Here is a 20,816-nt window from a genome sequence, read left to right as displayed (position 1 = left end):
GGGGCCTAGCTTCCAATCTTGGTTGTCTCATGGATCCCCACAGCAAGTCACTAGCTTTCGCTAGCCCTCAGTTCCCTCAATTGTGAAACCAGGACTGATTGGTGAAGTTTTCATACTTTTAGTTTTCAGCTCTGGCTTTTGGCTACTCTAGATAGCAAGGGGCAGCCTTTTTCATGTTAGTGCCTTTAAAGCTCCCCCCTCCGCCATAAAGCTAAATAAATAAATAAATTCTTTAAAGATTTTCTTTATTTATTTGACAGAGAGAGCACAAGCAGGGGGAATGACAGGCAGAAGGAGAGGAAGAAGCAGGCTCCCTGCTCAACGAGGAGCCCAATGTGGGGCTTGATCTGAGGACCCTGGGGTCATGACCTGAGCTGAAGACAGTCACTTAACCAACAAAGCCACCCAAGTGCCCCAAGGCTGCGTAACTGGTGGGTCAGCCCCAGTTCATAAAATGAGAAACTCAAGTAAACATTAAATAAGTGCTTTGGCCAAGCTTCTGGGCATAGCGTGTGCACACATGTGTGTGTGTATATGTTTGTGCGTGCGTGCAGGGTTGTATGGGACTCTCGGCTCCTTCCAATTTTAGTATATGTGCTGCCGAAGTGAGCACAGGACTGTCAATGCTTAAAATTATCTGCGTCTTCACTATCTCCTCTGTGAATGACCCAGGGCAAAGGTATGACCTTCTAGTTGGATGTCCTTTTGTCCCTCTGCACTCTCCCATCCAGAACCCAAATGTCCCCTGCTGTGTTCAGTAAGATCTGTTCAAATTCTGTCCTTCGAAGGGCACCTGGGTGGCTCAGTGGGTAAAGCATCTGACTCTTGATTTCGGCTCAGGTCATGATCTCAGGGTCCTGGGATCCCTTCCCTGCATCAAGCTCCACACTCAGCGGGGAGTCTGCCTGAGGATTCTCTCCCTCCACCCCATACCCCTTCCCCCTCTAAAACCAAACCAAATCAAAAACAAAGACTGTCCTTTGAGGAGGAGATGAAGGACACAAGACACTAGTTTTGCCCTCGTGGAACTTCTGATCCGTCTAAGAAGCTGGGATTAAAATGTGTGGGAAAATTATGTGCAACCCTCTGTAAAGGGAGTACCTGGGAGCCAAATGCTGCTTTGCTGTATCTCCACCTAAACAGTGCCTGGTATATAGAAGATGCTCCACGAATATGGGAAAATGGCCATGGTATCCAAACTTTTTATTTATTTTTATTTAAATCCAGTTAACATATAGCCTGTTGTTATTTTCTGTTCTAGTAGGTAGAGTTCAGTGATTCGTCAGTTGCATGTCACACCCAGAGCTCATTCCATCACATCCCCTCCTTAATGCCCATCACCCCATTACCCCAGCCCCCCAGTCCCCCTCCCATCCTCTCCGGCAGCCCTCAGTTTGTTTCCTATGATTAAGAGTCTCCTATGGTTTGTCTCCCTCTCTGGTTTCGTCTTTTCAGACTACTCATTTTAAAGAAGGGAAAGCCATTCTTCGGTGAGATTTGACCTCAAGCTCACCACGAAATGGACAGACTGACAGCTGCTGTGCTCCCTGGCGAAGGGAGCTAGGGTCAAGCCCTGCCCGCTGTCTCCTCTGGACCCCAGAGAGGTTCTTCAGTGCCCAGTTGGAAAACTTGCTATAGTCACTGGAAAAGGATGTGCAGATCAACCCTGCCAATGGGGGATACTAGCATAAATAAACAGTGGTTTGAAGCACCAGGCACTCCAAAGGGAATATTTGCATCTGAAAAAATGTTGTCGGTCTCCCCTGTCCCCTCCTTCTACGCAGCCCCAAGTAGTGAGAGCAGAGGGAAGGAAGTTTGGAATAGGAGGCTTTTGAGTTGGTCCACAAATGTATATTGCGGTAATGTTTGTTCACTTTAAATAAAGGAAAGAAAGCCATTGTCGTAATGTCTTCCAGAATTCCACAGAAGCCCCTTTGGTGTTATCCTACAGGCAGTCCTGATATGCAGATACAATGGAAAACTCTTATGCAGTCTGTCTGGTAATTGAGTATGTGGCGCTGCCTGGTTTGGGTCCCAGGGCACCCGGCATTACCCTGGCAGCTGTTAACGTTCCTGACGAAATTCATGGTCAGCTTTAGGCACACACAGATGCCGAAGGGGGCTACCTGTTGAGAGCATCTCTACACCACGCCTGCTGGACTGAAACCTGCTGTCTGCCTTGCCTTGGTCTTCTCCTTCCTGCCTCCAACCCCAGTGGACAAGGGAGGGAAATCTCTCACCCAGAGGATGCTTGCTTACTCATCAAGGTGGTCCAGGGAACAAGGCTCATCTCAGAACTGCATCCGGAAGACAACCGGCAGTAACCAACATCTTTTTAAAAACTTGTCAAAGGGAGAAAGATCTTGAATTAAGTTTTCATCATTATCCGTCTCATGGCCCTTTCATTACGTCTCATTACCCACCCATTACCTACAGACTGTCCCTCCTCAAAGGTGTCAAAAGGGGCAGACAGATAATGTTGGGGACCCTGCTATAGACTGAATGTTTGTGTCTCCCGCATTCATATGTTGAAACCTAATCCCCAGTGTGATGGTATTTGGAAGTGTGGCACTTGGGAGGTGATTAAATCAAAAGGGCTCTCACTCTTATGAATGGAATTAGCACACTTATGAAAGAGAGCCTGGAGACATCCAGGCTTCCACCATTTGAGGACACAGCTGGTGAAGATGGCTGTCTATGAACTGGGAAGAGGGCCCTCACCAGACACCAGATCTGCTGGAATCTTGGTCTTGTTCAGCCTCCAGAAGTGTGATAAATAAATTTCTGTTTCTTATAAGCCACCCAGTATATAGTATTTTATTATGGCAGCCTGAATGGATTAAGACTGAGCCCATTCAACAGCAGAGCATTTTGAAGGGTGAAAGGAGCTTCCTTTAGTATTTTACTGGGAGCCCCAGCTTCTCCTCCACTGCCTGGCTTGGCCATCTCCTTCCCTCTTGTCCAGTCCCCTGACTTCTCTATCTTCAAAATCTAGCTCTTGGGGTGCCTGAGTGGCTCAGGCCATGACCTCAGGGTCCTGGGATCAAGCCCTGCATCAGGCTCTCTGCTCAGCGGGGAGCCTGCTCCCCCCTCTCTCTGCCTGCCTCTCTGCCTACTTGTGATCTCTGTAATAAATAAAATCTTAAAAAAAATCTAGCTCTGGCCTGACCCTGATGAGGACAGGAGTCTAGCTGCCCCCGCCCTTCTGCTACTGCTGACTTCACCCCCTTGTCCAAGCCACCAACCAACACCCCACCCCACCCCCAGAATCTGGACTAGTCTTTTACTAAAGTGGTTGAGTTACTATCATGAAATTCAGTCTTAGGATAGAAGTCACTGAAGGCGAGGGCTGGAGAGAACCTTGATGATCAGGAGAAACTAAGGCCTGAATGGAGGACTTGCCCAAGTTCTCTTCGCAAGTCATGGCAAAGCTAGAGCTGCAAGCCAAGTTTTCCTTTGAGCACCTTATGCCTTTATGGATACATCCTGAGCTCCTTGGTTTGTTTTCTTGGTCTCTTCCCCCCCCCCCCCCGCCGCTGTCCCCAGCATTCCTTCTCCCCTCTGACCCTTTCCCCAGTCCTGTATCTCTAGAGGAAGGCTCTAGAAATCCCTGCACGACGGTGTACTTTTTTTTTTTTTTAATTTTGGTGTTGTTTGGAGGGATTGACAACCTAAAGAGACACAGAGCCCTGACAGAGCCCTGTGATGCCCAGCTCTGAAACATGACTTGATCCCGACTAAGGTCATCCCTGACATGTATTCAGAACCCCAAATATCGGTTCCTAGAGTTTAGGTCATTTGCCCAAGGTCCCTCAACTAAGAGATGGCCACAGCGGGAGCCAGCTGGAGGTCTTCAGATGCTGGGGGAGACGCTGGGCCCCTGAGCGCGGCTCCAGGCACTGCTCAGAGCTTGCAGGCTGTGGAGGCTCTGGGAGCCAGAGGCAAGCCCAGACCCCGCTCCCCTGCTCGCAGCAGCAAGGCCCCAGGGGACATGCGTTATTTCTTTAGGTCTTGAAGCCTCTTCGTTTTGCGCGTGTGGCTCCTGTCAACTTCTGGGTGGGGAGAGATGGCGTGAGCAGTGCACATGGGCCTTCTGGAAGGAAGCGGGGCATCCTCGAGGGAGCACGGCTATTGTGAGCCCAGCACACCGGCCTGAACACAGACCTCCCCACTGCGCGCCGGGGCCGAGACCGCGGCGCTTTGGGGCCGCGAAGCTGGAGGCAGCTCTGCCTGCAGCTGGAGCGCGCCGGGACGCGCGGACTTTCCCGGGAGGAGTGCTCTTGGTTCCGGTCCCGCCTGCGGGTCGCCTACGCTCCCAGGGGACCCGCTGATCCCCGCGGAGTTCTCGTGGCCGCGCCCCCTCGTGGTTCTCCCCGGAGCCCCTCTCGTGCCCCCCATCCCCCTGCCCAGGGCCACGTGCAGCAGGTTTTGGCGCTGGCGGGAAAGACGCGAGTCGCGGGGCACGCGAGGCGCCACCCCTGGGGCCCGTCCGGCAAGCGCACCTTCCTGACGGGTCCCTCGCGGTCCAACCGAACTCTCCCAGGCCCGCTGCTTCGGTTGGCTCCCAGCACAGAAGCGCCTTCGGATGACCACACTCACTAACTTTGGGGGGGAACTCCCCGGGGAAGGCGGCTAGGGACCCCGAATGTGAGCCGGGACGCGGCTCCCAAGGCTCACGAGCCGCGGCCGGAACTGGAGAGAGAGGGGCGTGTGGGCTTCCCGGGGACCGTCCCAGCACGCTTCCCTCCGCAGACGTCAACCGTCAACCGTAGCCCCTAGGCGGGCGAGCCTTCCGCGTCTCAGAGATCTGGCGGGCTGCGCCGCTCGGGGTCTTTGCGTCTCGAGGGATGGGTTGGGGGCGGGGGGACCGCCGGCGAACGGCTGGTTGAGGAGACCTGTTTGCCCGCGGCTTTGAAGATGGGATCGAGTAGGCTCCGCTGACGGAGAAACCCGAGAGAAGACTTCGGATTTTTTTTTTTCCCCCCTTCCCTCTCCTCAGAAAAGCATCCACATCGTGGGGTGTGGGAATAAAGAGGAGAATAAACACAAACAGCATCAAAAAGACGCCAAGAAAAGCGAAGCCAAAAGAAGCAATCGCAACACTGTTACAAAACTGTCTGGTTTTGTAACAATTTCCCTGCAGCCGGCCAATGAGCGGCGTGGCGGCGCGTCACGTGGTACTGTTTTATATAACACTTCGCTGAGACAGGACAGTTATCAGTCGGCGCGAGGCGGCCGGCGTCTTGCTCGCGGAGGCGCGGCAGCGAGGGGCGCGCGGTAGCGCGGCGGTGGCTGTCCGAATTCTCTTCAGTCCCTGCTCTCTGCTCTGGGTCTCCGGCCCCTAGACGCCTCTTCCTGCGCGCCTGTCTCTCTCTCTATGGATTCACTTCAGACCGGACAGATGCTAAGCGTGACCGCCGAGCTCGGCGGCAACAACTTAGAACTGGCGGAGCCGGCGGCAGCCGCGACCCGCGCAGGCATGGGCCCCCAGCCGGGGGCGGCTACGGAAGGCTCCGCACCTTTGGCCGCTCGGGAGCCGGAGCCGGAGGAGCCGCCTCCGAGTCCCTCGACCCCCGAGTACAAAGTCCTGCTCGAGCAGGCTGACGCCCTGGCCTCCGGGGGCCGCCTCCGGGAAGCCTTCGAGGTGTACCGACAGCTCTCCGAGCGGCAGCAGCTGGTGGCCGAGCAGCTGGAACAACTGGTGCGCTGCCTGGCCCAGAACGTCCCGCAGGGCGAGGTGCTGCCGCCGGCGCCCCCGGACGGGAGCGGAGCGGCGAGCTGTGAGGCGGCGGCGGGAGAGGCAGGGGCGCCAGCGGCCGCTGCCGCCACCGAGGTGTGGGACGGCTTCAAGTGCAGGAAGTGCCATGGGTTTCTGTCAGACCCCGTGTCCTTGTCGTGCGGCCACACCTTCTGTAAGCTGTGCCTGGAGCGCGGCCGGGCAGCCGACCGGCGCTGCGCCCTGTGCGGTGTCAAGCTCTCGGCGCTGATGGTGGCCGCCGGGAGGGCTCGCGCGATCCGGCGAGTTGAGCCGCCGGCGGCGGCCGACGCCGCGCCGCCGCCGCCGCCGCCGCCGCCGCCACCGCCGCCGCCACCGCCGCCACCGCCGCCGCCGCTACGGGTCAACGTGGTACTCAGCGGCCTCTTGGGCAAGTTGTTCCCCGGCCCCGCACGGGCGTCGCAACTCCGGCACGAGGGCAACCGGCTGTACCGCGAGCACCAGGTGGAGGCGGCGTTGCTCAAGTACAACGAGGCGGTGCGCTTAGGTGAGCCCGCGGCGTCGCGGGGCCGGGCCGGGGGGTGTGGGGGGAGGGGGGAAGGACCGCGGCGGGGTGTTGGGGGGGCGGACCGGGGCCCAGGGGGCGCTGGGGACCTTAGGTGGGGGGGGGGGAACGAGCCGTGACTGGAGTGGGGGAGGGGTGTCTGGAGTTCGGACTCTAACTTGGTCTGGGTCGCTACCCATTTCTCGCCCTTTCAGTGTCCCTGTCTGTCCCTGTCGCTCTTTGTCTTTTTCTGTGTCTCCCCGTGGGATGGATTCCCGAGTCTCTCCGTCAGCTTTTGTCTGGGTCACGGTTTCTCTGTCTCTTTCGCGGGCCTTTCGCATCTTTGTGTTCCCCCCCTCCTCCCCCCACCCTGCCCCGTTCCTTGCGTCGGGTCGCGCGGTGCCAGAGTCTGTCCCTCCGCCCTCTCCCTCCGGGCGCCGGGGCTCCTCTTGCACCTGCCCGCACCTTCCCCGCGGGCGGAGGAACTTCTCACCCTGCCCACACTGGCGCCGGGGCCGGCCCGCGACGTTCGATCGGCGCGGGCGTCTGCGGCTCGCGCCCGGGCCCGGGGCCGCCGCGATGGCGGGAATCGGCCCTTCCGGGGCCGCGGCTCCCGGTGGGGTGGGTCCGGCGTGGAATTAGGTCAGGAGAGCACTGGTTGCATAAGGGCCGCGAGCGGCCCGGGCCGGGCGGCCCCTCCTCCGCGCGGGCGGGATTGTGTAACGGCTGAGGTAACCGAAGTGGGCCACGCTCGCCTCGGAAACCATCCCGCGAACGTGTGCGGGGGGAGGGGAGCGTTCGCGCCCCGCTGCCCTGTGACTCATTGTCACCGCTTCCTATCACACGATCCCTGGCTGAAATAGATGCCCCCCCCCATTCCTCCCGCCCGCCGCCTGCGCCCTCTCCTCGCACCCCTACCCCGCCAACCGGGCGGGCGACCGGGCGGCGCAAGTGCTCGGGAATCCCCGGGGACCGCGGGCTGGCCACGGAGGGGGGCGTGTCGCGGTCCCCTGCTGCCGCGCGCTGCGGGAGGACGGACAGGTGGGCTCGGCGGCTTCAAGGGCAAAGTGGGCAGCCCCACGGTTCTGGCCGCACCGGGGCGCCCAAGCTTCCTCGAGGAGCCGCTCCCCCGACCCTCCGCGTCCCAACCCAGGAAGTGGCTGCCGAGCCGCGGGCGGGTAGTGCCCAGCTCTGGCCGGTCGCCCGGAGCTCGGCCGGGGCGGGGCGCGGCGTCCGGCGAAGCGAGCCGGGGAGGAGGCGGCAGGGCCGGGCAGACTGGGCTCTGGAGATCCCAGGGCGCCCTGAGCCCAACTCCGACGGGTGGAGGCGGGGGAGGGCTTGAGGCTCCACGTGTTGACTCGCTGCCCGAATTTGTAACAGGTAGTAGGGGAGGGGAAGGAGCGCGGGCTGGCGGTGCAAGGTTGCCAGGCGAGGTAATACGCCCCCCCCCCCCCCCGCACATCCTGTGCGCAGGCAAGGCGCGGTGGGAGCCGGGTGCCGCCGATCAAAAGGGATGGCATACACTCTAAACTCTGCTAACGTCTGGACAGCGGGTAATGGGGACCCAAGGAAGTCCTCAGCACGGCCCTGGGGAAAAATCTCGCGAACTTTGTTGGAGCCCAGTCCCTGGGCAGGAGCGGGGCAACCTGGAGACAATGGAGGTCACTTAAACCCAGATCTCCAAGGGAGGTTCCATTCTTTTTAGCCATATCTCAAGGGCCAGGAAAGCCCCTCCCCGCTGTCTTCCTCCCCCTTTGTTGCTGCCACCGCTTTTCCACTGGGAGTTTCTTCCTTCACCTCTGTTAATCTGAGCCATCAGGGTGAAAACAATCGTGACAGCCTTACCTTTTTAAGAGGTAAGGGGCCTCCCCAGTAGGTGAGTATCTCTGCGCTGAAAGATGGCCAGTGTCCCCTTATTATTCTGGGTAGTGCACACCTTTCAGAAAAAGGAACATGTCCCCCGCCCCAACTTCAACGCTTCCAAGGTCTGACCGGCAGGCTGTATGATTCAGAGCAGATGCCTTCTGCTCCCTGGGCTTGATTTTCCTCATCTGAAGAATGGGTTGGTTGAATCAGGTGATCTCTAAAGGCCTGTCCAGCCCTGGCATCTAGCGATTCAAAGTGTTAGTGAGAGCCAAGCTCACTTCATTCCCAGCAGCCTTGTTCAGGTTCACTCACATTTGGCCATCTAATGAGAGGACAAAGCCTTGCAAGTGCATTCAGAGAACGTCATAGGCACTGGGCTTGGTAGACAGGTGTTGCTAATGTCATGAGTAGACTAACCTGGACTTGTCTTCCTGGTGGGCAGCCTGGGGGGTCACATCTGGCCACCTCCCTTTCTCTCCTCCCTGGCCCATTTCCTCATGGGTGATACCTCCCTCAGAAGCCAGGCTGCCCGTGGGTAGCCATGCATAGTCGCGATGAGGGGGCCAGGGTTGCCCCATGTCAGAGCGGCTAATGCATCACTGACCCCACAGGCCCACTAAAGAACCACTTGAGAAAGAAGCAAAACACTTCTTTATGGGGTGCCTGGATGGCTCAGTTGGTTAAACATCTGACTCCTGATTTCAGCTCAGGTCATGATATCAGGATTATAAGATGGAGACCTGAGTGTGGAGCCTGCTTGGGATTCTCTCTCTCCCTCTCCCACTGCTCCTCCTCTCTCTGTCAAAATAAATAAATAAATAAATAAATAAATAAATAAATAAATGGAAGTAAACATACTTAAAAAATTATTTCTGTATAGTTGGGAAAGCTCAGACCCAGAGTGGCTGGGAAGCAGGGGGTAGTGTGGCAGGGCAACATCAGGGCTGGAAATGGAGCCTAACCCTTTGGATCCCCAGTAGAAAAATCCTAGATAACTTGCCATTTGCTCAAGACCCTTTCTCAGTAGAGGACTTAGTTTTTGCCCTGGGACCACTAATGAGAGCTTTTTTTTTTTTTCTTTCCTCATTCTGGCAGCTCCAAATGACCACTTGCTTTATAGCAACCGGTCTCAAATTTATTTCACCTTGGAGTCTCATGAGGACGCGCTGCATGATGCAGAAATAGCATGTAAGCTCCGCCCACTGGGTTTCAAGGTGAGTGGAATGGGAAGGCTGGGAATGGGCTGTGCTATAGATGGGAATTGGCAGGAACAGCTGCCTTCTTGAGGGTTTGGGGCACTAGAGCTCAAACAGAGCAGGGAAAAGGCTCTGCTAAGGAGCTGGGGATCCCTTGGCGAAGGGTGACTCAGAGGTCTGCAAGGGAACTGGATTCTTCCCCACTTTACTTCTTCACCTGATGGCCTGCTGAGCAGCTTAGGCTTTGTGACTCTTCGCACATGAACTTGGCAGTCAAACCGCCTGCGTTTACGCCCCAGCTCTGCTCCTTCCACCAGCTGTGTGGCCCTGGGCAAATTACTTAACCACTCTGTGCCTCATCTCCTCATCTATAAAATGAGGGGGGGGGTATTTAAAGCACCTACTTAACAGGCTCCTTCGTGAGGATTACGTGAGCTAATATATGTAGGATGCCTAGAACAATGCCTGACACATAGCATTATATGGTCTGTCATTTTCAGGGACAGTAGAAAGAGGAATGTGAGAGAAGTATTGCTGGCTGGTTGTGTTATTTCGAGTCTTTCATATAATCAGCCTGCTGGTATCCCCAAACATCTAGGTCACACGAAGGGTGGTTGGAGAGAGGCTAGACACCTCTCAGGATGCTAGGAAGCAAAGTGTCACTTTCTGTATCTCTGGCCTCAGGACTGGCCCTTAGCCACGTATCCATATTTTGTTTAGGAGATTAGGTTTGAGCCTGGGCTCTACTACTTGCAAGTTAAATTGCCATGGGGAAGTCGCTTCACTTTCTGGACCCCAAGGGTCCTGGGTTGCAAAGCACTGCTCTTGCTCTCTCCCCAGTTGCCTCCTGGGGAATGTGGTGTGAGGGTCACAGGTGAGCGTGATCGAGAGGCCATTCTGGGAGCTCTGCCGTTTGCTGGGTCTTGGTGTAATGTTCTCTCTACACAGCCCCCAGGATGCCACCTCAGAAACCCACCTTACCCAGGTTCCGATCTGTGATCCTTATCTGAATCCCATGGGGCCAGAAGTGTTCAGGGTCCAGAATATTTCTGATTTCAGAAAGACCACATACCAGGAGCTCTGGACAACATCCCACAATCATACACACTAATATTTCTGCCGTATCTTACATGAAAATTCACACTAAATGAGATGGAGACTATGACATATTCTATATCATATATATTTGCCACCTAATAACTTCTGATGCCGAGCTTGTGAAACTTTGGACTATCAGACTGTTTCTGGAACTGGGAACCTCAGATAAAGCATTTGTGGACCTGCGTGCTGAGCCATTAGTGTCAGAGGGAAGCTCTTATGTACTTTGATGAGAAGGTTTTCATGGGTTATGGCGGAGTAGTATGTGCTCCTTCCCAAGGGACAGATTTACGGTTTACTAAAAGTCACCAGTGTCTGACCCAAAGGAGCTTCAGTGAGAACATATCTGCTTTATAGCTGTGCAGGTCAGGAAGCTGCCTGGGGGTAAGACTTCCCTTGCAGCTTCTTCTGCTCCCACCCTAAACCTAGGGCCTAAGGGTGGGAGCCTTCATGGTGCAGTGGGAAGCAGGGCTAAGGAGTAGCGGACCATTTAAGATGAAATGGGAAAAGTGACTTCCCCAGTGAAATCAGAGTTGGTGGAAGTTGTAAACAGGAGTTTCATTTCCCCAAATTGCTGGAGTAAGCGGAGAGGCAGTGCAGAGAACAAATGGTATTGTCTTGAGGGTTGAGAGAAGATTTGAACTGATCCATATGATTCAAAACCAGCCCATACCCCAATTTGCATACTTCTCATCATTTCTGTGTACGATGCCCCTAGGGGCGAGGTACACCTCCTGCAGCCCTAGTCCAGCCAGTCCAGCCAGGTGCGGTGGTATTATAACTTATCCTGCAGGTGGCACAGCTCTCAGTGGATGGGCTGGCTGTCCCAAGCAAGTGGAATATGTGGGCTGCTATTTGGTATGATTGGAGGGGTCCTAGAGGCCTCTCTGGTCTCCCAACACTTATCCCCTCTAGCTGTCCTGAAATGTCGTACAAGCCTTTCTCCAGGGGACCCCTGGTAAATGGTGCTGGGAGGAGCAACGAAGGAAGCCATCATCGTATCATCATACCCAGGTATCAGCCAAGATTAGGCTCCAGGAAGAGGGTGGGGGGCATAGGAGAGGACCTCAAGAGGTTTGGAGCAGAGGCCACAGCTCAAGAAGGCAGATCCCTGCCTATGGAGCCTGTAGCCAGGCCAGAGCCAGAGGACACCACCCCAGGGTCTGTAGAAGCATGTTAGGAGGGGAAGCTGGGAGTGCCCAGCAGGTGCAACCTGGATCGTTTTCTTCTCTAAGTTAGACTCAGGGTCAGCCATACAGGCAAGAGAGTGGGGAGCAGGCCCCTGAAGGGCACCCTAGATGACTCAAGAGCAACGCCCTCCCAGCCAAGTTGCAACGGCCACCTGTCCCAAGGCACGGAGAGAATGTTGCCATCTTTCCACCTCTTTTTTTGCTCCTCCCTCTTCCCCAGGATGCTCTTCTGCTACCTCAAGACTTTCTTTGCTGAGACAGTTGGGCAGAGACCTCTGAGAGCCCTAAAACTTCTTTATACTTTTTTTTTAAATATTTGTCTATTTATTAGAGGAAGAGAGAGAGAGAGAGAGCGAGCGCACATGCAAGGTGGGGGGAAGGGGCAGAGGGAGAGAATGTTCTAGCAGACTCCCACCAAGTGGGGAGCCTGATGCAGGGCTAGATCTCACAAGCCAGGAGATCAGGACCTGAGTCGAATCCAAGAGTCAGATGCTTAACCAACTGAACCACCCAGGTGCCCCCAAATCTTCTTTATACTTTTTAAAGGTGTGGGAAGGGAACAGAAGTGAGCTGAGCCCACAGGAGGGAAAGCATTTGCTCAGTCTCTGGTTGGCCCTCTGAAGGGAAATCAGCTTTGCGGGGAAGAGCATTCTGGGGGTCCTACACCCCAGTTCTAGTTCCAGCTTTGCCACTAATTATACCTTGAGGTCTTGGGGAGGACATCTCCTTTCCTTGGGCCTCTTCTGAAAAATGATCAGCAAGTATAGGCGATCATTCAGCCAGTAATGCGGACTAGGTCTTTGCTTGACAGACTAGTTAATAGAAAGGCCTTTCTGGGTGGGTTCTGGAAGCTGGACTAGTAGGTGCTTAAATGAGGGTTCTTGCTATGTTTGGCAGTGCCCCCACTACAACAATGGGGCAGCGGGAGGTCATTTGGCACAGTTGTTAAGAAACTGGACTTTGGTATCAGCCAGTCCCAGACTTAAACCCTGAGTCCACAATTTACTAGCTGTACTACCTTTGGGCAAGTCACTTTTCTGGGTCTCGGTTTCATCTGTAAAATGGGCTTCAGAACTTTTGCCTACATGATAGGATGGTAGAAAGGCAGTCCTTCTAAAACCCTTCACACAGTAATGATTGCTCATTAAGTGTTCAGCTAGGGTCAATAAGTCGGTAGGTGAATAAGAACAAGATTGAATGCTAATGTTTTCTTCCAGGCACACTTCAGAAAAGCGCAAGCCTTAGCCACCTTAGGCAAGGTGGAGGAAGCACTAAGGGAGTTTCTGTATTGTGTGTCCCTGGATGGAAAGAACAAAAGAGCAAGATCTGAAGCCCAGAGGGTGAGTTGAGATGATGTCAGGTCCAGCTGCCTAGTGGGCTCCCACTTCTCTGTCTTCTCCAAAGAGGGAAGTGAGGGAACTGCTGTCCCTGGCATTTAGGGCCCTGAGTGGGTGGCTCCCTTGGTTAAGGGGGCAGGAAGGAGACACAAGAGCCAATTGCCTAGAAACACCATTCTCTTGGCATGTGCAATCTGATGGAGCCGTTCCCGCATTTTTGGAGGAGCCTCCGAGGAATACTCTTGCTTCTTCTAGTCCGGGTCTGGGTTGTGAGTAGGAAAACCACCCAAAGCAAACCAGACAAGTTAACATGGGGGTGGCGGCTCACTGAGGAGGATCTGGCTGTTGATGGAGAGAGGTCAGGGCTGTGGGGCTGCCCAGAGTTGTAGAACTTTGCTTTGGCTGAGTCACAGCTTCACCCGCCCCACCGGGTGAGCTCCTGGCCAGGAATGGATGCTGGTCACCATCTCCCCTGCTATATGCAGAACTCCAGCCTTCAGTCTTCACTAGAAATAGAACACACACTGTCTCACGAATGTAAGTCAGGGACCATGACGATATAATCCAAGCCGTCATTCCAACTCTTGAATCCCCGGAGAATGCGGTGGTTTTGTTTCGTTTTGTTAATTCACGAAACATTAACCCTCCTGAAGGGCTCAAGCGTCCCCAGCTCTGGGAGCGCAGTGCTTTCTGTTCCACAGTGTGCTTTCACGGTGGGGCTAACTGGCCCGGAAGTCGGATGCTGAGAGTCAGTGGTGGCCTCTGCCCTCCTTGTGCTCCTCCCCCTGGTCCACCACCTGTCTCAAGTGCCTCTGTCCTAGCGAGGTTTGGCAGAGCCATGGGTAAAGAAAGGGAGCAAGAGAAGGATTTCTTTCTGAAGGTTCCAGAAAGGAATCTTTAGCATCATCAGTGGACTAGGAGAAGCCAAGCTCTGGAGGTTGCACCTTGCACAGATTTCTTCTCTGGAAGGTTGCTTTGACCTGGTTTAAAAGTGGACAGGGTGTCCTTGAGAGGAGTACTGGTGGCCAAGAATTGCTCCAGGCTGTGAATCTTAAGTGTGGTCCATGGTGTAAATAAAAATAATAATAATAATAACACCACCTAACATTTATCCAGCATTTCCAGTGTACCAGGCACTATGCTAGGGCTTTCTGTGGAGGATGTAATTTGACCCCCACAGCATTCCTATGAGGGTAGCTGCGGTTACTTATCCCCCACGTTACCGAGGAGATAGATGAGGAAGCTGAGGTTTGATGACTTCCTGAGATCATGTAGCTGGTGATTGCTGAAAAGGCATGTAAACCCAACTCCATCTGCTTCCAGGGTCTGCCTTCTTAGCCATTCCACCATTCTTTCGTCCCAGGAGGACATGCCAGGGGGCTTGGTGCTCGCTGAGGGGGTGGGGTGGAGAGCAGCAGTGGCACCATCCGGTTCTGGGGGCGGGGGATGGCCAAAGGTTGGTTAGAAGAATCTTGACTTTGGGGGCAGAGCGTGCAAAGGCCAGCAGAGGCAGGGGTCAGATCCAGGGGCGAGTGGTCTCTCTACTCCTGTTCATCCATTTCCATTTCCTACTTGGCCTGAGAGGCTCTGGTGTCGTCAGCTGGGTCGACCTCTCTTGCCAGCCACTTTTGTAGACCTGCTAGTGTCACTTCCTCAACCGCCTGACGGGATAGGGGCAAGGGCCATGCTAAGCTCTGGAGACCCAAAGAGGCATAAGCCACCGTCTCGGTCCTCAAGGACCCTCCAGCCCCGCATGTGTCATACAGTGCACTAAAAATGCCAGACAACACAAGGGCACATATGCCCATGATGAGTGTCCTGGAGTTCTGAAGCGGGGCGGAGAATTTAGAGGCGAATTTCTACTGACTGTGATGAGGCCATGGCAGCCGTATACGAACCTCGAGGGCCCTCAGCCTTTCTTACTTACTGTCCCGTTCCAGTTTCAGGGTTGGAGATTTGACAAAGGTGGTCCAGGTTCACTCAGCAGGAATCGGCTCCCTTAGGCACTCCCAGGCCTAGGTTTCTTTTTAGTGTTTGTTTTTACCTCGGATTCTCTCTTTCCCCTTCTTGACCCATTCAGGTCTTTCTAAGGCTGACACTGAAGTGGAAATGACTTTCTTTCGTGTGGAATGATTATTCTCACTCAGTGTTGACCCCAACTTTTGTTTCCCAAAGCCTCTGGGAAGGTCTAGAATGCAGTCTTAGGTAGTGAAGGGAAGAAGCGAAGTGCTGTTGCTGTTTCTGCCTTGTCACCTTCAATTTCTCCCCTCTGCCCCCTTCCCACCCCCGTCCATGCTCTGCCCTTTTAACCGTGTCCCTTGGGATGCTGTGCGGCTGCCACTGAAAAGCACCATGCTCTCTTTTCAAAAGTTCTTCTCTCAGTTCCGGTTAGTTAACACACACTGTTACATCAGTTCCAGGTGTACAACACAGTGACTCAACACTTGCATACATCAGCCGGTGCTCCTCCCGGCAAGCAAGCCCCGTGCTCTTTGGGTGAGAATCCTAGGGACACTACTTCAGAAGTGGTTGGTCCTTTGGGCCCCTCAGGGGGGCTTCGGAAGGCCAGCTCTGGTTCCTGGGGAGGAGGGGCCTCTGAAAGCTGGCATTTGTGGCCCCGGGGCACTGTGAGTACCTCCTCGCCTCACTCCTTTAGCAACAACTTCCACCTGGGAAGTGGGTTTCCCAGAGCTGGAAGGAAACTGCGATCTGTCTGAGGATTTGGGACTTGAACGCTTGGCCTCTGCCTGGGCCCTGGGATGGATAAGTGTCTCAGTTCAGTTCCATCCGGGGTGATGAGTATGTACTGGACATGGTCATGGGCCTCCAGAAGCTGGGCACCTGGTTAAGGAGAAAGACTCAGGTGTGTGGCACGATCTGAGACTCGGGCGAGACCGAGCAGTGTAAGGCGCTCCGTTATGGTGCAGCAGAGAACTCGAATGGACCAGTGACATCGGGGGGCCCGAGCTGAGGCACTGGAGCTGGCGCTGGACACTGAGCAGGCTTTGGCTCTGTGGAAAGTGCTGACATCTCAAAGAGCCTCGTGAAGGCACTGCTAGGGGCCAGCAAGGGGACAAATGAAACAGGACAGAGTTTGGTCGGAGTCTCTGTCAGCCTCCCTTGATCAGTTCATACCCTGTTCCCCTGAGCAAGGGCGTGGAGCGCCCTTTAGTGGGTCTCCAGACACCGCAGCGGCTGCGCAGTGGTAAACACTTCCATGTGTGCTGGAAGCCAAGTGAGCTGCTTTCTTGTGTTTTGTGTTACATACAGTATGTCCACGCGTCTGTCTGTAACCCGTGCTGGCACAGGGGAGAATTGAAGCAAGAATGCGGGCAGCTCGTGGGGAAGCCTGCACGAGAACACATATCCTTGACTCCCAGACCCTACTGGGTCTTCTGTGTCTTCACCTGCCACCTCCCCTGCTCCCCACCTTCTCCAACCACAAGGGAAACCTGCCCCAGACAGGAGCCTGCGTGCCTCCAGTACCTGAAGTTACCCAGGAGTGAAGGCCAGAATGGGGGAGGAGAGGCTGGGTTCTGCTCTTCCCACCACTTCACTGTGGAAGGGATTAAAGGTCCAAGGAGGTTGGTCCGAGGAGGAGGAGGCAGAATGGGCTGGTAGGGGGAAGACATGGAGGAACCTAGAGGATGTGTGTAGGCTTCTACCCACGGGGCTGCTATGGACGTGACTGCAGGTCCCCGCCATGTTGTTTGCCTCCTGCCTTCACCTCTCTGTGTCTTTCCTCCTAGATAGGTCTTGAATTCCCACTGCAGCTATTTCTACGGAATGGTAGCATGGGAGTGATGGCTCTTAACTTGGCTAGGATGACAAAGTCATCTGTGATGCCATTTTGAGATGCAGATTCTAGGGCCACACTTCAGACCTGGGGGAGCCAGGCATGGGAACTTGGAACCTGGGGTGTTCATTAGCTCCCCAGGTAGCTCGGGCGCACGCCAAACTGAGGCCCCCTGCCCTGGTACGTTGGGGTCTCTGGTTCCAGGCTGCTTCCCTGGAGTTTCACCCTGCGAGCTGTGTCCCCTGCCCCTGCCTCCCCCTCCCCCACCCCCACCACCCAAGCACCTGTAGAAACTTAAGCAGTGAAGTCTTCTGTTTTATGTCACAGCTTCTCCTTAGTTTCTTTTCACCATCAGTCCCGGGGGACTCTCAGGAACATTTTCCCGATATCCTGAAGTTGTTGGCACCTCACCCTAGATTAAAGGAACACGTAGAATCAATGGCTACTGAAGGCACCAGTCATAATCTACCAAAGTTGTCACAGGTAAAACTCAACTCATCCAGCTCGCTCGCGATGCTTCGTTTGGCTGTTGTGTGGGCAAACGTGGGAGTGAGCCCTACCTCTCCTTCGGTTCCTGAGAAGGAAGAAATGGATTCACTAGTGGTTGTGTTCTTTGCTAGAAGGTTATTTCTTACAGATAAAACCGGATTTCAGGCATGGTCCCAGGGGGGTTTGGTTTATTACCTTCATTTTTCAGTTCTTGATCAGATCCAGCTGAGATATTTGACAGAAAAAAAAGGAGTAGGAGTAGGCCCGCTTCCCCTGGAACCATTCAATCTAGGCGGCTTTATCAGCTTAGGGGTGGAGCCTGGGAAGAGGCCTAACAACCCCTCCTTTCCTGCTTTTTTTGTTTGTTCAAGGTGCTGGTCTTTGAGCACCAGCTGAGTTCCCTGTGCAAAGACAGCCCCATTTGATCCCCAAGTAGAGGTAATTTTATATTCCCCCACGGAGTCTTACACATCAGTAGACTTCCAGGACATAGTGGCAGCTGGGAAGAGGGAAGCAATTTGGGAAGAGTTAAGTCCCTGGGAGGGAGATGGGTATTTGTGCCCATCTTTGGGAACAAGAAAACAGAACCACAGAGGAATGGGCTCTAGGCCCTGGCTTTCTCAGCAGAGAGTAAGTGGGCAGAAGTTGGGGCTCAGAAGTCCAGACTTGAAGACAGAATTTAGCCCTGAAAACCCAGGCACCTTGAGGCAATGGTCTCCCTGCACGCACCAATCCTTGCCGTGTGTTCTTCCCCTGTGTGGAAGCCCTGTGATCTCCAGGGCTTCTTGGGTTCTCTGACAGGCAGGAAACTTATATTTTTCCCTGCTTCTCTCCCTGCTCTTAAAAAGGAATAAAATGCAGGCGTGCCTTTCTTAAGAAAACAAAAACAAAAAGCGGGGCCGAACCGAGTATCTTCAGAAGTCAGAGAACACCTAGTGCATTTCAGTAATGTTTGAGATCATCAGTAGATGACTGAGAACGCTCATAGTTGCCTGAAGAAGTGCCTGGAGTGACTTCTCACTTTAGCTCAATCAGAAGTGAGGGAAAATAGCACCCCTGGCTTTCCAGGGAGAGCCAGTTGTGGGGAAAGGGGAATTGGGCTTCCACATAAACTTTGCATTGCAAAGCAGTGTACCCCCATGTGGACAGTGCTTGCGGCATAGAGGAAGTGGAGGGTGCCACACCGCTCTGGGGCTGCAGGTCCCCTGATCTCCCCAGGTTAGAGACTGAGAAAACCCATATCCTTTTTCTTCTCATCTCACCGTTCTCTCCCGACTACACACTCCCCATTTTCCGTCTGTCTACCATTTGGAGGGGCTAGGGGTTGAAGGGAAAGAAAACAACATGAGCATTTGGGGACTTGCAGACTATGGATTTAGAGCAGAGTTCAGGGTTCGCCAGATAAATCTGCAAGCACCTTGTCACTGGATTTATTTCTAGATCCATTTTCAAATGCCCTCTCCTGGACAAAAAGTCTTGAAAAGACTAGAGACATTATTGGTTGTTTTGCCAAGTGACTTGTCTCTTTTTCAGACATCTCACTCAAAATCTAGTCAAAAGAGTAGTTTGTTTTTTGGCTAGTATGACACGGAGTTCTTTTGACCGGTATAACGCAGAGCTCTGGAACCCAAGGGAACTCCGCAGGCCTGTGAACACACCTGTGCCAAAGCCTTAGCGAAAGTCCTTTTGGAGGTGGGGCTCTCAGATAGCCTGAAGTGGCAGAGAGCGCAGCAGGAGATGGGGTGATAGGATCCACGCTCACTGCGTGCCTTGGTTTCCCTCAGGTGGTAACTGGGGAAAGATTTGCCCAGGAGAGGGGAAGGTGCCCCACTCTCTATCTGTTCCCTTCACCACAGCCCAAGGTGTCTGTCCTCTACGCGCTTTTCTGTCCTTGCCTAGGGAAGTTCTTCCGTTTCACCCAGGCCCGGCATGCCTTCTTTGCCGATGCTGGGTGGTCGGAAGTAGGAAGTATGTCTTCTGACTGCCCCCCCACCCCAGTTAAGCTGTGTGTCTACTCAGTGATCAGGGCTCCGTAGTTTTCTCTCTGTCCCCAGTCGGTAGCAGTGTCAGAGGACGATGCTGGTCCTAAGGTGATACTGACATTCGGCTCTTTCTCCGTCCAGGACAACCCGGAGCTCCCACGCTGTTCTAGTCAGGAGGAAGCAGCGGCGGGGGGAGACCGCAGCAGCCTGGCAAACCCAGTTAAAGTAGAGGGGGAGGGGAAGCAAGGCGACCAGAAAGGCCAGGCAGGAGACAAGGCGGAGAAGGGGGACGCGGCCTCTGCAGAAGCTGCCTCCACCAAGGCTGGCAAATGCCACGAAAAGAAAAGGAAGCATTGTCAAATTGAAACCCGAGATCCAGAGGTGCCTGCGAAAGCCTTGAAGCCAGGTACTGACTCTCCCCAGGGAGAAAGGGGCTTGGAGGGGGCAGGGCCGGGACTCACAGGCATCTACCGGTCACTTAGCCTCCATGGGGGGCTCGGCGGGCTCTGCCGACTCTGGGCGTGTGGCCCAGCTCTGGCACCGAGCTGTGCCACCTCGGGGTGCCATGAGGCCTTTGAAAGAGCCCACATGGTTGTTAGCACACTGTTGGGGTTCACTAATAATAAGGAAAAGCCAAGGCATAAGGTCAGGGCCCGTATCGACTACTGACACCTCACGCCCTTGGCGGTGTCGCCTCTTCCCAGGCCCACCTGCCCCTACCCTCGTCTCCATTCTAGGAATGGAGGCACGGGGTGGTGTGACCAGGCCTTGCCCTCCTCCCTCCCAGCTGGGTGCCCAGTGGTAGGCATCAGAAGCAGCAGCCGCAGCCTCATGTCTTTCCAAGACAGGCTGCCAGGGCCGGGATTCAGTATCAGCCTTGAAGACCTGGCTCAGGCCATGGAATTGCTGCTGCTGCTGCTGCTGCTGAGTGAGGTGCCTGCTGCACTGGAGTCAAGTCCCCAGGGCTCTTGGATATTCCCAGACTCACATTTTTCTTCCTGTGGGGCTGCCGGAAGCCGCCCGAAGCCTCTTTCCGGGTATCCCACTCCCGGTGGCTCTGGTGGCCACTGCATCGACCCTCTGGGAGGCAGGTTGAGAGCGGCAAGCTGAAACACCCATGGGGTTCTCTTGCCGCAGAAGTGCTGTCTGTGAAAGTAAGGTTGGTCCATCTCTGACTTACTGCTTTCTAAATCACAGATCCTCTGGCTGAGCAGGGGGCCGAGGCTGCTGTCAGTGCTCCACTGCCATCTTTTGTGGATGCGTCTGACCTTGAATGCGCCCTGTGTATGAGGTATGTGATGGGGGCTGTCACTTATTGCCCGAGGCTTCTTCTTCTGGGGAGTCCAGACCTTTGGGCTAGTGACCTATGTTCGGTTGGTTAGCACGGAAAAGCATGGTTCTAACAGAATGAAAATCACGCTGTTGTTGGTCACATGGGCTAGCTTGTGTCCCTTGCTTACAGGTTATATTCCCTATACTCCTGACTCGGAGATACTTAAAGAGTGGGAAGGAAATGGTCTACTCAGAGCTCACACTCAGGGCCACACTCTGAATGTCTTTGGTTTGGCCTTCATGGGATTTTTTTTGGGTGGAGGGGGTTGT

General features: G+C 54.5%; 2 protein-coding genes across 7 annotated transcripts in view; both read left to right on the top strand.

Annotated features, from left to right (window-relative positions):
• Positions 1 to 2,786, top strand: part of LOC309855868 (uncharacterized protein) — a gene marked incomplete at its 5' end in the record, with an annotated part of 86,830 nt that extends 84,044 nt beyond the window's left edge. Inside the window, one exon of the mRNA XM_082716508.1 lies at positions 1,456 to 2,786. The remainder of the gene's footprint in view (positions 1 to 1,455) is intronic.
• Positions 2,787 to 5,167: 2,381 nt separating this feature from the next.
• LONRF3 (LON peptidase N-terminal domain and ring finger 3) overlaps positions 5,168 to 20,816 on the top strand; it is a 39,003-nt gene continuing 23,354 nt past the window's right edge. For 2 of the 6 annotated variants that reach the window (XM_082716293.1, XM_082716292.1), the window contains exons 1-6: positions 5,168 to 6,263; positions 9,222 to 9,340; positions 12,828 to 12,950; positions 17,071 to 17,226; positions 19,356 to 19,620; positions 20,412 to 20,505. In XM_082716293.1, the coding sequence (XP_082572419.1) occupies positions 5,378 to 6,263; positions 9,222 to 9,340; positions 12,828 to 12,950; positions 17,071 to 17,226; positions 19,356 to 19,620; positions 20,412 to 20,505 (1,643 nt within the window). In that variant the 5' untranslated portion in view covers positions 5,168 to 5,377. The remainder of the gene's footprint in view (positions 6,264 to 9,221; positions 9,341 to 12,827; positions 12,951 to 17,070; positions 17,227 to 19,355; positions 19,621 to 20,411; positions 20,506 to 20,816) is intronic. The other 4 variants (XM_082716295.1, XM_082716294.1, XM_082716297.1 and 1 more) reach the window with 2 other exon arrangements.

Source organism: Mustela nivalis, assembly GCF_964662115.1.
Source record: "Mustela nivalis genome assembly, chromosome: X".
NCBI lineage: Eukaryota > Metazoa > Chordata > Mammalia > Carnivora > Mustelidae > Mustela > Mustela nivalis.
The sequence above is the reverse complement of the archived record's forward strand: the minus strand, read 5'-3'. Positions and strand labels throughout refer to the sequence as shown.